This window comes from Girardinichthys multiradiatus, chromosome X, assembly GCF_021462225.1.
Source record: "Girardinichthys multiradiatus isolate DD_20200921_A chromosome X, DD_fGirMul_XY1, whole genome shotgun sequence".
In the NCBI taxonomy this organism is placed as follows: Eukaryota; Metazoa; Chordata; class Actinopteri; order Cyprinodontiformes; family Goodeidae; genus Girardinichthys; species Girardinichthys multiradiatus.
The window spans coordinates 15,809,920-15,824,272 of NC_061817.1; the positions used below are offsets into that span (position 1 = coordinate 15,809,920).

At 41.4% G+C, this 14,353-nt stretch overlaps 1 protein-coding gene across 1 annotated transcript; it reads right to left on the minus strand.

Annotated features, from left to right (window-relative positions):
- Positions 1 to 7,371: 7,371 nt before the first annotated feature.
- LOC124863075 (DNA polymerase lambda-like) lies at positions 7,372 to 13,705 on the minus strand (the record flags this gene model as incomplete). The annotated part of the gene is made up of 7 exons (XM_047357327.1): positions 7,372 to 7,977; positions 8,060 to 8,228; positions 9,669 to 9,797; positions 10,658 to 10,831; positions 12,121 to 12,465; positions 12,585 to 12,708; positions 13,422 to 13,705. Coding segments are annotated over 7 exons (1,587 nt in total), but the record flags the coding sequence as incomplete, so codon positions are not given.
- Between the last annotated feature and the right edge of the window lie 648 nt (positions 13,706 to 14,353).

The following is a 14,353-nucleotide window of genomic DNA, read 5'->3' on the forward strand; positions in this document are numbered from 1 at the left end:
GGGCCAAGGGAATGCCATGATATGGCGGCCCAAACCATCACTGATCCACCCCCATGCTTCACTCTGGGCATGCAACAGTCTGGGTGGTACGCTTCTTTGGGGCTTCTCCACCGTAACTCTCCTGGATGTGGGGAAAACAGTAAAGGTGGACTCATCAGAGAACAATACATGTTTCACATTGACCACAGCCCAAGATTTGTGCTCCTTGCACCATTGAAACCGACGTTTGGCATTGGCATGAGTGACCAAAGGTTTGGCTATAGCAGCCCGGCCGTGTATATTGACCCTGTGGAGCTCCCGACGGACAGTTCTGGTGGAAACAGGAGAGTTGAGGTGCACATTTAATTCTGCCGTGATTTGGGCAGCCGTGGTTTTATGTTTTTTGGATACAATCCGGGTTAGCACCCGAACATCCCTTTCAGACAGCTTCCTCTTGCGTCCACAGTTAATCCTGTTGGATGTGGTTCGTCCTTCTTGGTGGTATGCTGACATTACCCTGGATACCGTGGCTCTTGATACATCACAAATACTTGCTGTCTTGGTCACAGATGCGCCAGCAAGACGTGCACTAACAATTGGTCCTCTTTTGAACTCTGGTATGTCACCCATAATGTTGTGTGCATTTCAATATTTTGAGCAAAACTGTGCTCTTACCCTGCTAATTGAACCTTCATATTCTGCTCTTACTTGTGCAATGTACAATCAATGAAGACTGGCTACCAGGCTGGTCCAATTTAGCCATGAAACCTCCCGCACTAAAATGACAGGTTTTTCAGTTTCATTGTCCAACCCCTGTAAGTTTCCACCGAAACTGACAGGCTGGACAAGGAGAGCATTAATCAGACAAGTAGCCAAGAGCTCCATGAGAATTCTGGAGGAGCTGTGGAGATCTACAATAAGAAACAACTTCCAAGTGAGGTGTCCAGGGGGCATCCAGAACAGATGCCCAAGCCACCTCAGCTGACTCCACTCGATGTAGAAGAGCAGTGGCTCTACTACAGGCTCTTCACGCTATCTCTAAGGGAGGGCCCTACCACCCTGTGGAGAAAGCTAATTTCAGCCGCTTGTATCCAGGATCTCGTTATTTTGGTCATTACTCAAAGTTCCTGCACATAGGTGAGGGTAGGAACATAGACCAACCAGTCCATTGAGAGCTTCGCCACTCAGCTTTCCCTTCACTACAACACACTGGTGCAGTGACGCATTACTGTGACGGCAGCACAAATCCGTTTGTCAATCTCCTTCTGCATTCTCCCCGCCCACGTAAACAAGACCCTGAGATACGACACCATTTAAGGCAGGAACTCCCCTCCAACCCAGAGAGGGCAAGCCACCCTTTCTCAGTTGAGAACCATTATCTCTGACATAAAGGAGCTGATCCTCATCCCAGCCGCTTTCCATCGCCCCAATGCATTCTGTAGGTCTTGGCTAAAGGGAGCCAGCAGGACCACATCAGCTGCAAAAAGAAGAGACAAAATACACTGGCTCCAAACCAGACCCCCTCCGGCCCTTGGCTAAACCTAGAAAATCTGCCATGAAAGTTATGAACAGGACCAGTGACAAAGGGCAGCCCTGCCGGAGTCCAACATGCACAGGGAACAGGTCCGACTTAGTGCCAGGAATGTGAACCAAACTCCTGCCTCGCTTGTACAGAGACTGGATGGCCTCTAATATAGGTCCCCGGACTCCATACTCCTGGAGCACCACCCACAGTGCACCCTGAGGGACACAGTTGAATGCTTTTTCAAGGGCCACAAAACACATGTGGACCAGTTGGGCAAACTCCCATGAACCCTCTAGCACTTTGTAGAGGGTGTAGAGCTGGTCCAGTGTTCCAACTATTAACTTCTCTTCCAACTTCAACACCCTGGAATATGCCTTCCCAGGGAGGCTGAGGAGTGTGATGCCCCTGAAGTTAGAACATACCCTCTGCTTATGCCAGTCCAGAGGGACTGTCCTCGACCACCATGTGACAACAGCCTCACAATATCCAGAGACTTGAGGTACTCAGGGTGGATCTCCTTCACCCCCAAAGCTTTGCCACCGTGGATGTTTTTGAACACCTCATTTACTTTGGCCTGGGTGATGAACGAGTCTTCAGTCTCTTCTTCCACCAGGGAAGACATGACCACAGGATTGAGGAGATCCTCAAAGTACTCCTTCCACAGCCTGATAATGTCCCCTGTCAAGGTCAACAGTCTCCATACCTACTGTAAACAGTGTTGACAAAGCACTGCTTCCTTCTCCTGAGGCAACAGACAGTTTGCCAGAATCGTTTCGAGGCCGACCGATAGTCCTTCTACATGGCCTCACCAAACTCTTTCCAGGCCTCTGTTTTTGCCTCTGCTACCACCCAGGCTGCAGCATGCTTGGCCTTACGGTACCGGTCAGCTGCCTCAGGAGTCCCAAAAGCCAGCCAGGCCTGAAATAACTTTTTCTTTCCTCGTTTATTATTTTTTTTATGTGTCCTGTCCAGCAGAGTAGCACTGAGAATTGTTGTCTGAGTACCATGAAAAAGCCTAACACATTTACTTTCATAAGTGGAGCGTTACGGCTAACACTATAATGCTCCGCTCGATATATACAGTATATATAAAAAAACGTTGGGATTATTTCAATTGCGATGGACACGGAGACGGAAATAAAAAGGAAAAAAAGATGCAAAAAAGAGAGAGAGACGGGGCAAAAAGAAAAAAGGGAGAAAAGGAGAATAGAGGAGAGAAAGAAGAATGAAGAGAATACAACACCCTTGAAACTGATTCTACACCTCCAGAAACGCTTTGAGTGCCTTGTTGCTGAAAATCGCTATATAAATAAACTTGACATGACTATATAACAACAGCAATGGTACCAAAAAGTGCATGGTACTATTGAATGCAAGATGTACAGGTCCTTCTCAAAATATTAGCATATTGTGATAAAGTTCATTATTTTCCATAATGTCATAATGAAAATTTAACATTCATATATTTTAGATTCATTGCACACTAACTGAAATATTTCAGGTCTTTTATTGTCTTAATACAGATGATTTTGGCATACAGCTCATGAAAACCCAAAATTCCTATCTCACAAAATTAGCATATCATTAAAAGCTTCTCTAAACGAGCTATGAACCTAATCATCTGAATCAACGAGTTAACTCTAAACACCTGCAAAAGATTCCTGAGGTCTTTAAAACTCCCAGCCTGGTTCATCACTCAAAACCCCAATCATGGGTAAGACTGCCGACCTGACTGCTGTCCAGAAGGCCACTATTGACACCCTCAAGCAAGAGGGTAAGACACAGAAAGAAATTTCTGAATGAATAGGCTGTTCCCAGAGTGCTGTATCAAGGCACCTCAGTGGGAAGTCTGTGGGAAGGAAAAAGTGTGGCAGAAAACGCACAACGAGAAGAGGTTACCGGACCCTGAGGAAGATTGTGGAGAAGGGCCGATTCCAGACCTTGGGGGACCTGCAGAAGCAGTGGACTGAGTCTGGAGTAGAAACATCCAGAGCCACCATGCACAGGCGTGTGCAGGAAATGGGCTACAGGTGCCGCATTCCCCAGGTCAAGCCACTTTTGAACCAGAAACAGCGGCAGAAGCGCCTGACCTGGGCTACAGAGAAGCAGCACTGTTGCTCAGTGGTCCAAAGTACTTTTTTCGGATGAAAGCAAATTCTGCATGTCATTCGGAAATCAAGGTGCCAGAGTCTGGAGGAAGACTGGGGAGAAGGAAATGCCAAAATGCCAGAAGTCCAGTGTCAAGTACCCACAGTCAGTGATGGTCTGGGTGCCGTGTCAGCTGCTGGTGTTGGTCCACTGTGTTTTATCAAGGGCAGGATCAATGCAGCTAGCTATCAGGAGATTTTGGAGCACTTCATACTTCCATCTGCTGAAAAGCTTTATGGAGATGAAGATTTCATTTTTCAGCACGACCTGGCACCTGCTCACAGTGCCAAAACCACTGGTAAATGGTTTACTGACCATGGTATCACTGTGCTCAATTGGCCTGCCAACTCTCCTGACCTGAACCCCATAGAGAATCTGTGGGATATTGTGAAGAGAACGTTGAGAGACTCAAGACCCAACACTCTGGATGAGCTAAAGGCCGCTATCGAAGCATCCTGGGCCTCCATAAGACCTCAGCAGTGCCACAGGCTGATTGCCTCCATGCCACGCCGCATTGAAGCAGTCATTTCTGCAAAAGGATTCCCAACCAAGTATTGAGTGCATAACTGTACATGATTATTTGAAGGTTGACGTTTTTTGTATTAAAAACACTTTTCTTTTATTGGTCGGATGAAATATGCTAATTTTGTGAGATAGGAATTTTGGGTTTTCATGTGCTGTATGCCAAAATCATCCATATTAAGACAATAAAAGACCTGAAATATTTCAGTTAGTGTGCAATGAATCTAAAATATATGAATGTTAAATTTTCATCATGACATTATGGAAAATAATGAACTTTATCACAATATGCTAATATTTTGAGAAGGACCTGTATTTAGTGGCAAGTGCAGCTCAATATTAACATCTGTGTATCTGTGAGCTGTGTAAGTGTGAGCTTGAGAAGTCACAGACCTGCCCCTCTGGACCCAAGACAGACAAAAAGGAGATCTGAACCACAGACATCCAAAGGTCCCCAGACCAGAGGAACCCCGGGACGACCACCATCGGGACTACCGCACCCCCTCAGAGAAGAGCAGAGTAGAGCCCCAGGGGAACCACCCAGCAGCCATAGTGCAGAAGTCCCAGGAGGCTGCAGCGACGAGCCCACAGGCCCCGCCGGCAACCGTCTACGCCAGTGCATAACCAGGCATGGAACCAGGGAGGAAATAGCCCCCACATTTGATGGGTGCCTAAGCTGATCCAGAAGAGAGAGCAATCCAAGACCCAACCTGACACAAAAACAGGCACACAGTCAAAATCACACATTCCCACCCTCATGCGTACACATACAGTATTAACACTCACACCCAATGTAAAGACAGACAATGTACATTGTACATTCACTCGCACTCCCCATACATACTCTATACTCTCACGTACAGGTACCGATACCCCAGCTCACACACCCAGGAGGTAGTCCCCTTCATTCCAGGGTGGAGACAGGCAGACCACCCCAGACTTCTTCAGTTTGACGTCATCCCTTACTGTCCACCACCGTGTTCAGGGATTGCCGCCGCGACAGGCAATGCAGACCTTACAGCAAGAACTATGAGCGGCCACATTGATTATAAAGGTAGAGAACATGGTCTATGTCCTCATTTCCCCCAGGATCCAGGAAAAACTCTCCCAGAGGTGGGGGGTTAAATACCTCCCTGACCAGGGGCTTCACCATACGTTCACAGCAGGCCCTCACCACAGGCTTGGGCCTGCCAAAGTCTGTTTGACTTCCTCCTCTTACAACAGATCCAATTCATCACCAGGTGGTGATCGGTGGACTGCTGAGCCCCTCTTCACCAGTCTCCAAGACATACGGAAAAAGGTCCAAAGACACGACTATTCGACCTCCGGCCTTGGGAGTCCGTCAGCACAGCTTTGCTGCTCCAAAAACTCCAGAGCACATTAGAAAGTAGGCTCACTCTTAAAGATATTTTTCCGGCACTAGCGGCCTTTATTTATTTATTTATTGACAGTAGGCAGACAGGAAAGAGGGGGAGACATTTGGCAAATGTCGCCGGGTCCAGGACTTGAACACGGGACAGCCGCTTCGAGGACTGTAGCCTCTGCATATAGTCGCGCGCTTAACCTCTACACCATCAGCGCCACGACAAGTAGGCTCACTCTTGATGAACTGATTAAGTTCGAGGTCAATTTTCTCACATGAAAACATCTTAAAACGATTGAGTATATGTTCTGTTCAGCGTCGTGACCTATTATCCTGCTGTTGTTTATGCAGGCAGGTGCGCACCAAAAGAAAAGCTTCTCAGTTTGTGTCCATGCTGACCAATAAAGACGTGCTTGCTTGCGCCACACTGACCAGAGAAAGCCAAGTCTTAGAAAGTGTAGAGACAAGAAACATAGAGAATGTAGTGTGTAAAAATGCAATTGGTAAAAATCTTTTTTTAATCTGAAAAAACAGCAAACTGCAAAAACGGTCAACATTTGCACACACGTCATAAAGTGCTCTCACAACCAGATGTATCAAAAACATTATCACTAGAGATATGTACAAATGTTTGTTGCATACATTTATTGTTTATTTCAAAAGATAGAGAATTAAACATTTTCCCTTTGTTCTGTCACTTTCCTCACAAAAAAAAAAAAAACTACCGGTACTCTTTTAAATCAGTGGTATTAGCAGTATGAATCACTGGGCACAGGCATTAGGTAGAACTTGTGTCACACTTGGGTCAGTGACTCAAAAATCCAATTCATTTGGGGGACTGAATCACAATCACTCAGTCAGTAAAAACAGTAGAATTTCCTATGGCTGGTCACCTAAACCCTGTCCATGTGATGGACATACAGTTTCGTGGATGATTATTGGATTTCAATGGGTATTTTTTCTATTATTTAAATGCATCCGACTATTTAAAAGAGTTCTCCACAGTATGAACCCACCAAGGCTGGATAATTATACTATTTACTTCAAATTGTCTCTAAATCAAGCTGTATTTTTCACCTCTGGATTTATTTGTGAAATTACTTTGAATCTTGGCATGATTGTTTTATTATTGTTTGTATGATCTGCATATGTAGTTTGACATTTATTGGTTTTTTTATTGAATTTATCCTCTATACATAAAGTTTACTTGGCTGGAAGACTGTCAGCCTTCTGAATCCCAACTAAGATGCATCAATGAATTGGTCAGACATCAAGATCAGCACTTTTTCTCAATCAACTTTGATCAGCAAGAGGAAGTTCAAAAAGAGTGAAAAGATTTCAGTCATTTCTCCTATTACTTAAATGCGTCAAAACACTGCCACCATTTTCCCACTATAAAAGCATCGATTAAGTGCATGTACTTTAATTAAATTTTTATTTTAATAAAAAGTTGAGACCTTTGCTTTGCAACATGAATGGGAATCCTCTTGTATCCATTTTTGTTGGATCAAACACTACAACCCATCTAGTATCCCAGAGAAAGTGAAGCTTATTCTATTACTGAAATAAATCAAGTTTTCATTCATATTCTAATGTATCCAGACATCCCTGGCATGTGGGTTAGTGTTTGAACTAGCCAACTTAAAAACTATAGAGGTTTTGGCAACTGGAGCAAAAATGTCTTTTAGTTGTCTTGCCCCAGTCCAGTGCTGCACATCACTAGTCTTCTAGTTAGTTAATAATTTTTTATTTTCATGTCTGAAAAACATTGTCAGCCATCGTTTAAAAAAATAGTTTCCATTTTCTAAAGATCCCTCTAAACTAGAACCTAAGTTGCTGTGAAGTTTCAGAGATCAATACTGCAAGACCTCATCAGAATATGGTTGAAACATTCCTCTTCATTCTAAACAACCCAGGATTTCTATTTTGCAAAATAAATTAGCAAGTAAAACATGCCAACAATTTTTTTTTTTTTAATAAGACTGGTTCTTTTTGCATAATTCATGCTTCTTTATTCATCAAAAACATACCAGTTTCTCCGTTTCTAAAAGCAAACCTTTCATTTGTTTTAGAGACCATCACCAGTCCCTTTCTTGAGGTGCTCTGTATGGTATCCCTAAAAGATTGAAAACATCCTTCTCTGTCGGTGTGGGAAGCGGGGTGCCACCATACACCTTCAAGCTGCCTTGCCGTACCACATCTTTGTTTAAAGAGTGCTCTGATAAGCTCATATTTTTTGTCTTTGCCAGTGCTCTCATTGAGCGGTTGAAGTGGGCCGAGCCGGTGAAATACATGAGCGAGCAGGCAAACTCGTTGTAAGGCACGACGATGACGTCCAACCTGCGGTGGCGGCGGCCAGGCCCTGGCAAACAGCACACCCCCATGTATTTCTTCTGCTCTCCGTTCTCCTCGTGGCTCACCAGATCATCTTTTAGAAACCCTTAGGAATACAAATTGAAGTTCTTTTCATTAAAAGAAATACAAACAATAAAGATGATTTTGTCCATTGATAAAGAGCTTACCACTGTCATGGAGAATCTGTAACACTTTACTGAAAACTCCTTTGTGGGACTTGCCGTCAGGGTGAGAGATGAGCACATCCACATCTCCGCATGTAGCTTTCCCACAACGGTAGGAGCCACACGCCATTGCCACCAGGTTGGCATCGACAGCATGTACAGCATCCTTCACCTGCACGGAATAAAACTTGCATGAGTCATGATGAAAAAGTAAGTACACGCTCTTGGTTCTCATTTGCTTTTTGACTAACATCTCTACATGGTCTGTTGAGATTTTGATAAATTTATTTAAGAGCCAAAGGACAATTCATTTGAAGCTTTTCAGTCTACACATTCACATCTAACATGAACCCTCTAAGCAAAAACCAGCAGTGAATCATCAAGATCATAAATACACAATAAAATACAACAATACACATACATTTCTTTGCTTTTACAGTCATTTCTTCCAAATAGTGCTTAAGTTTCTTTCCATTACAATAAATGGATCGTCCTATGACCTCGTTTTACAAGTACATATGTGTTTACATGGAGATTTCTTACACACACAATCTGATATATTTTAAGGGTTTAGTTCTGTTAATTCTGATGGTTACAGCTTACAGCAAATGGAAATCCAAAATTCATTTTCTCAGAAGATTTTAATGATGTCGTAACTTACTGAGATCCACCCACAGGTCATGTAACCTTGCCCTTTTAATACAGATGCTTTTGTGTAGTAAATGCAAAATGTTTTGAATTATGTGATTATGCTGATAAAAAGGTAAATTAATAGAAGCTGTAGGTTTTTTTTATTACCAGTGTCTCCTCAATTGACGAAACCAAAATGTGTACAGAAGTCTAATTTATGAGCTTTACAAAGTATTCCATTAATGTACAATAATAGGACTGCACATTACAATTGCAAATTTATTCTTATCGCAATATGTATGTCATGGAGAACTGCTTGGACTACAATAAATGTCAGATGTTCAAATACCATGTATGAATCTCCATCCCGGTTGTATATATAGTGACCTTTAGACATTTTATAAGGTAAAGAGGTGATAAGGTGATCAAGTAATTCAGAAACTACAACCAAGTTGTTTCAATCCCACAAAAGCAGTCACTGGCCAGAAGCAACGTTTTCAATAAAACCTTAAGATCAAAAAAACCAAAACATATTTAGCTGGATAAAATACTCATTATCTGGGGTCCATGTTTGCTAAAACACTAAATTAGAAAGAAAAAACACTTTAATTATTTGCTTTTTTTAGTCACTAGTATATATACACAACTGAAAAGCAATGTTTTCATTGCTTAGACTCTCCTCCTTTTATTGTTCTGTTTCCTCCAAACAGCAAATGTTTTTCCCTCTTTTTTCCCTCCAAATACTGGAATGTTTACTGCTTAAAGATAACTTCAAGCCTGATCATCTGCAATCAGTTGGTTTTGGATGAAAAACAAAATCCATGTATTAGAATCTGAAAAAAATAAAATCCTTCAGAGGTATTTACTCCTTGTGTGTGTGTGTGTGTTAAGATGTAGCAGGTTTCAGGATTCACTGTTCCCCTCAGGGATCCTCCAAATTTGGGAAGAAGTCTGGTTTTTACTGGTTTAGACATTTCATTACCACTTTCTCTATAGCTGCTGCCTCTTCTCTTGGCATTCGGTCAAGAAAATCATCGTAGTGCTTCAGTCCTATTTTCTGAGTGTTGCTTGGGTGGGCTTTTGTTCGGATGTCCTCCAGCGTGCGAAAACCCTACAAAAAAAAATGAGAAGATTAAAAGATTATGCATTTTTCTACAAAGTAACATGTCTTCAAATGTATAATAAAAAAACAAAGGTATTTATAAAATAATTTTAGAGTTGCGCGTTTATCATTGCCAACACCTTCAATGACTTTATACTGTAAAAAGAATATTCAGAATGTGAGTAAAGTGCCTTATAGTTACACACAGTTAGATATAATTAAAACACTAAGTAAAAGTTAAACTCCTCTTGTGAGCAACCAAAGACAAATACTTCTGAAGAGAATATAATAATCAATCTATAAAGGAATAATACAGTATAATACAGTCAATATGAAGTTATGAATAATTAGCAATCAACATTCCCCTGGTTTCTAAAGACATAACAAATGTAAGTGAGGAAGGTTGTTACAGCCTGCATACAGTATAAAAGTTAACTTTGAGTCAGTTCCTGTTAAAAAATGTCAATCTCTAATGTTTCCGGCATTCTTGCTTGTGAGATTTTACAAAATAGGCCACTTTCAAACAGCTGGACTGATCTGCTGGAAAGTTCCTAAGAGAAATATTTCAACCTGATAAACTTCAAAAATCAAACAAGAATTTGTGAAAGTAGACCTAAAACCAGAAAACCCCCCACCAAAAAATACAACTCGCAAAAAACCTTCAAGACAGCAGAATTTCTCTTCATAAACTTGTGCAACACTGACACCCTCCCTAAAAACAACATGCGTCTGTCATGGCTGAAGCTAAAAATCACTGCACGAGATAAAGGTTTAAAATGTCAGTAACAAATATGAACAGCATGTATGTATAAGTATGAGATAATAGATGTTACATTTGACTGAGGCATAATAAAGTTGTTTTTTTTTACCTGTTGGTACCAAAGTTGTGCCGTCTTTGCTCCTGCACCCCAGATGTTGGTGAAAAGCTCCAAGACAGGCACGGCCTCTCCAATGTGATCGAGCTTCCGCAGGTGGCCACTCTCCATTATTTCTTCTATTTTGTCCGCCATGCGTTTTCCTATTCCCGGGATCTGACAAGCTTCCTAACACCATTGGTAGGAGGAGAAAATGAAATATTAATTCAATGAACCTTTTCACAGTTTGTCACATTAAAACCACAAGCATCAATGTCATTTATTGAGATTTTATATGATTGATCAACAAAAACGTGTTTGTGGTGTGGGTGTCTATTAAGCCCCTTTAAATACGACACCTCTAAATGAAACAGTGCAACTAATTGCCTTCAGAGGTCACCTGATTAGGAAATAGTGGGTTTCACCCTTGTGTAATTTGACCTCAGGACAAATCCAGTTGTTTTGTGGAGGCCCCTGGTAGAGAACATAAGTAACAAACAGCATCATGAAAACCAAGAAACACAGCAGACACCCCAAAGTGAAACATGGTGCTGGCAGCATCATGCTGTGGGGACAGGAAAGACAGATGAAGCTAAAACCTGGAATCCTGGAAGATGCCATTTTGTAAAAGACTTGAGACTGTTTGGGAAGACAGTAACCCCAAACATACAGCCAGAGATAAAACAGAGTGGTTTAGATCATATTGGTGAGTTAGAATGGACCAGTCAAAGTCCAGACCAAAACCAAAGACTCTGTAGTAGGTCATGAAAACTGATGTTAACAGATGCTCTTCAGTCAATCTGACAAAGAATGGGCAGGATTTCAGGTGGCTCTACACTGTATTGACTCAGAAGGGCTGAAAAGACATGCTCAACACACGTTACAGATTTTTATTTAAAAAATGTTTTTTTAAAATAGCCTGTCACATAAAAACCCAACAAATACATTGACGTCTGTGGTTCTCGTAACAAAATGGTAAAAGTTTCAAAAGGAACGCATACATTTGCTAAGTACCGTTGACTATCCTTATTTTACAACAGATTAGAAGTGCACTGGTCGAATTATATTAATTATATGTTAAGCCGATCTTATCCTCCTCTGCAGAGGTCTAGAAATCAGCCACTTTTGCTCTGGTGTGAGACAGACTGACAGACCAGCACACCAGGTCACTTCTGAACATGCAGTTAAAGCAAGTTTGTATTGTTTCATGGGTATAGTTAAATGTTTTTCCAATAACATTTGAACATTGAAGGTGTATTGTGAGCTTATAACACTTGACCATGTCAGTTATAAAAACAAAATCTGTATTGGCTAACATCTGAGTTGGCAGGTCGGGATTTTTAAAGATCGGTGATCGGCCAGAAAACTGCAATCGGTGCTCCTCTACTACAGAACATAGAAAACCAGCAAATAAAGTTGCCATATATGCATTTTCTGCATGACAAATATTAAGAGTGAAAGCTTTAGAATCAGGCTACCTGATATGATTTAACGGGTTTGTGGTAGCTCTTCAGTGCGTTGACAGCCTTGGAGTAGCCCAGTGCTCTCCACTTGTCTCCTTGATGTGTGTAGGCCTTGGCCAGCACTTCCAGCTTGTCTGTGATATGCTTGTTGAAGTTTTTGCTTTTGGACTGAGAAGACTGAGCACAGACCCACTTTCCTGGCATGGGTTTCCGAGCATCAGCAGCAGCATCCGGACCGGAGTTTGTGTCGGAGCCGGGAGTCTCCTCTTCAGGGTGCTGACCGGTGAGAAGAGCTTCCAGGTCGTCCTGAGAGACGCCATCTTCCTCTCGGTGAGCTTCTTCTTTATCTTCTGGGATTGTCTGGAAGCAGGTGCAACATAAATTTAAAAGATGATACAACACAGACTGCTCTCTTCTGTTCAAAGTATAGATGCAGTGGTTGACAGTAGCAAATATGTAGCTAATGAATGCCAACTTACTGTGTCTATCGTCTCCTCTTGCTTGGTTAGATGACTTTCTGGCTCTGTGGTTGTCTCCGCACAATGTTCAACAGGTCCTGATTGCTTTTGTTTGCCGTCATGCTTTGATTCTGAAAAACTTATTGAAGAACAAATTAAATATTTTATTAAAGTGATCATTTAGTTGTGTTTCTCATTAATGGAGTGTCAAAGGGATGTGTAAGTGATCATATGGAGTATTTAGTACATCTCAAAATATCATTAAAAAGTTTTTGTCACTCATTTCAGAAAGTAAAACTTGTATAGATTCCTTACACATAAAGTGAAATATTTCAAGCTTTTATTTCTTGACATGTTGATGATTACAGCTTACTGATCATGAAAACCCCAAATTCAGATCAATAAAAAAGGAGATTTTGAACAGAAATGTGAGGTTTTTGAAAAGTATGTTCAGTTCTATGCCCTGAATACTTGGTTTGTCCCTAATGACCCAGACTGGGAGACAGGCTCCGGAAACCTTTGGAGGTGTTTTGAGTCAATCAGCTGATTAGGATGTGACACCATGAGTTTCTAATAATCACATTTTCCGCAATATTCCATTTTTCTCAGACACTGAATGTTGGGTTTTCATGATCTGTAGACCATAAAAAGCAAAACTACAAGAAATAAAGGCTTGAAATATTTCACTTTGTGTATTAAATCAATATAAAGAGTTTCAGTTTCTGAAATAGGTGAAAAAAACTGTTGGAATTTTTCACAATGTTCACATTTTTGAGACATACCTGCATGTCCTAATATAAGACAGATATAAAAGTGGCAACACATTCATGTTCTAAAACAAGGAACCATATAATGAACCTTTTGGTTAAAAGGCTGTAGTCTTCATCATCCAGGAGTCTCTTCTCACTAATACACAAGCTTAGCCATGTGCATTTCACAAGATGGACACCAGAGGGCAGTTGATACACTTTCAGCAGGCGCAGAGCCCTGTCACGGTCCATGGTGTCATCAACAACAACGTGAGTAACACAAGGGGACATGGAACTCTCGATTTGCCCTCCGTTCTGTTGGATTTGTCTGTGGAAGATTTGGCATCTGGCGTTTCCGATTCCAGCCGGCAGAAGGTACACTGTGAATCCATGAAAGATGTTTCATGAGGCAATAAGCAATAACATAATGTTTTTCAGATCCTGAAGGTTGGTTTTTTCTTTTTTTTGGATAATTTGCTTCATACAGCACCATGCAAAACTATTCATACCCCTTAAACATGTTCATATTTTGTCACATGACAACCACAAACTTCTTTGAACTTTAGTATGATTTTATTCTCAAAATATTAGCATATTGTAATAAAGTTCATTATTTTCCATAATGTCATGATGAAAATTTAACATTCATATATTTTAGATTCATTGCACACTAACTGAAATATTTCAGATCTTTTATTGTCTTAACACGGATGATTTTGGCAAACAGCTCATGAAAACCCAAAATTCCTATCTCACAAAATTAGCATATTTCATCCGACCAATAAAAGAAAAGTGTTTTTAATACAAAAAACGTCAACCTTCAAATAATCATGTACAGTTATACACTCAATACTTGGTCGGGAATCCTTTTGCAGAAATGACTGCTTCAGTGCGGCGTGGCATGGAGGCAATCAGCCTGTGGCACTGCTGAGGTCTTATGGAGGCCCAGGATGCTTCGATAGCGGCCTTTAGCTCATCCAGAGTGTTGGGTCTTGAGTCTCTCAACGTTCTCTTCACAATATCCTACAGATTCTCTATGGG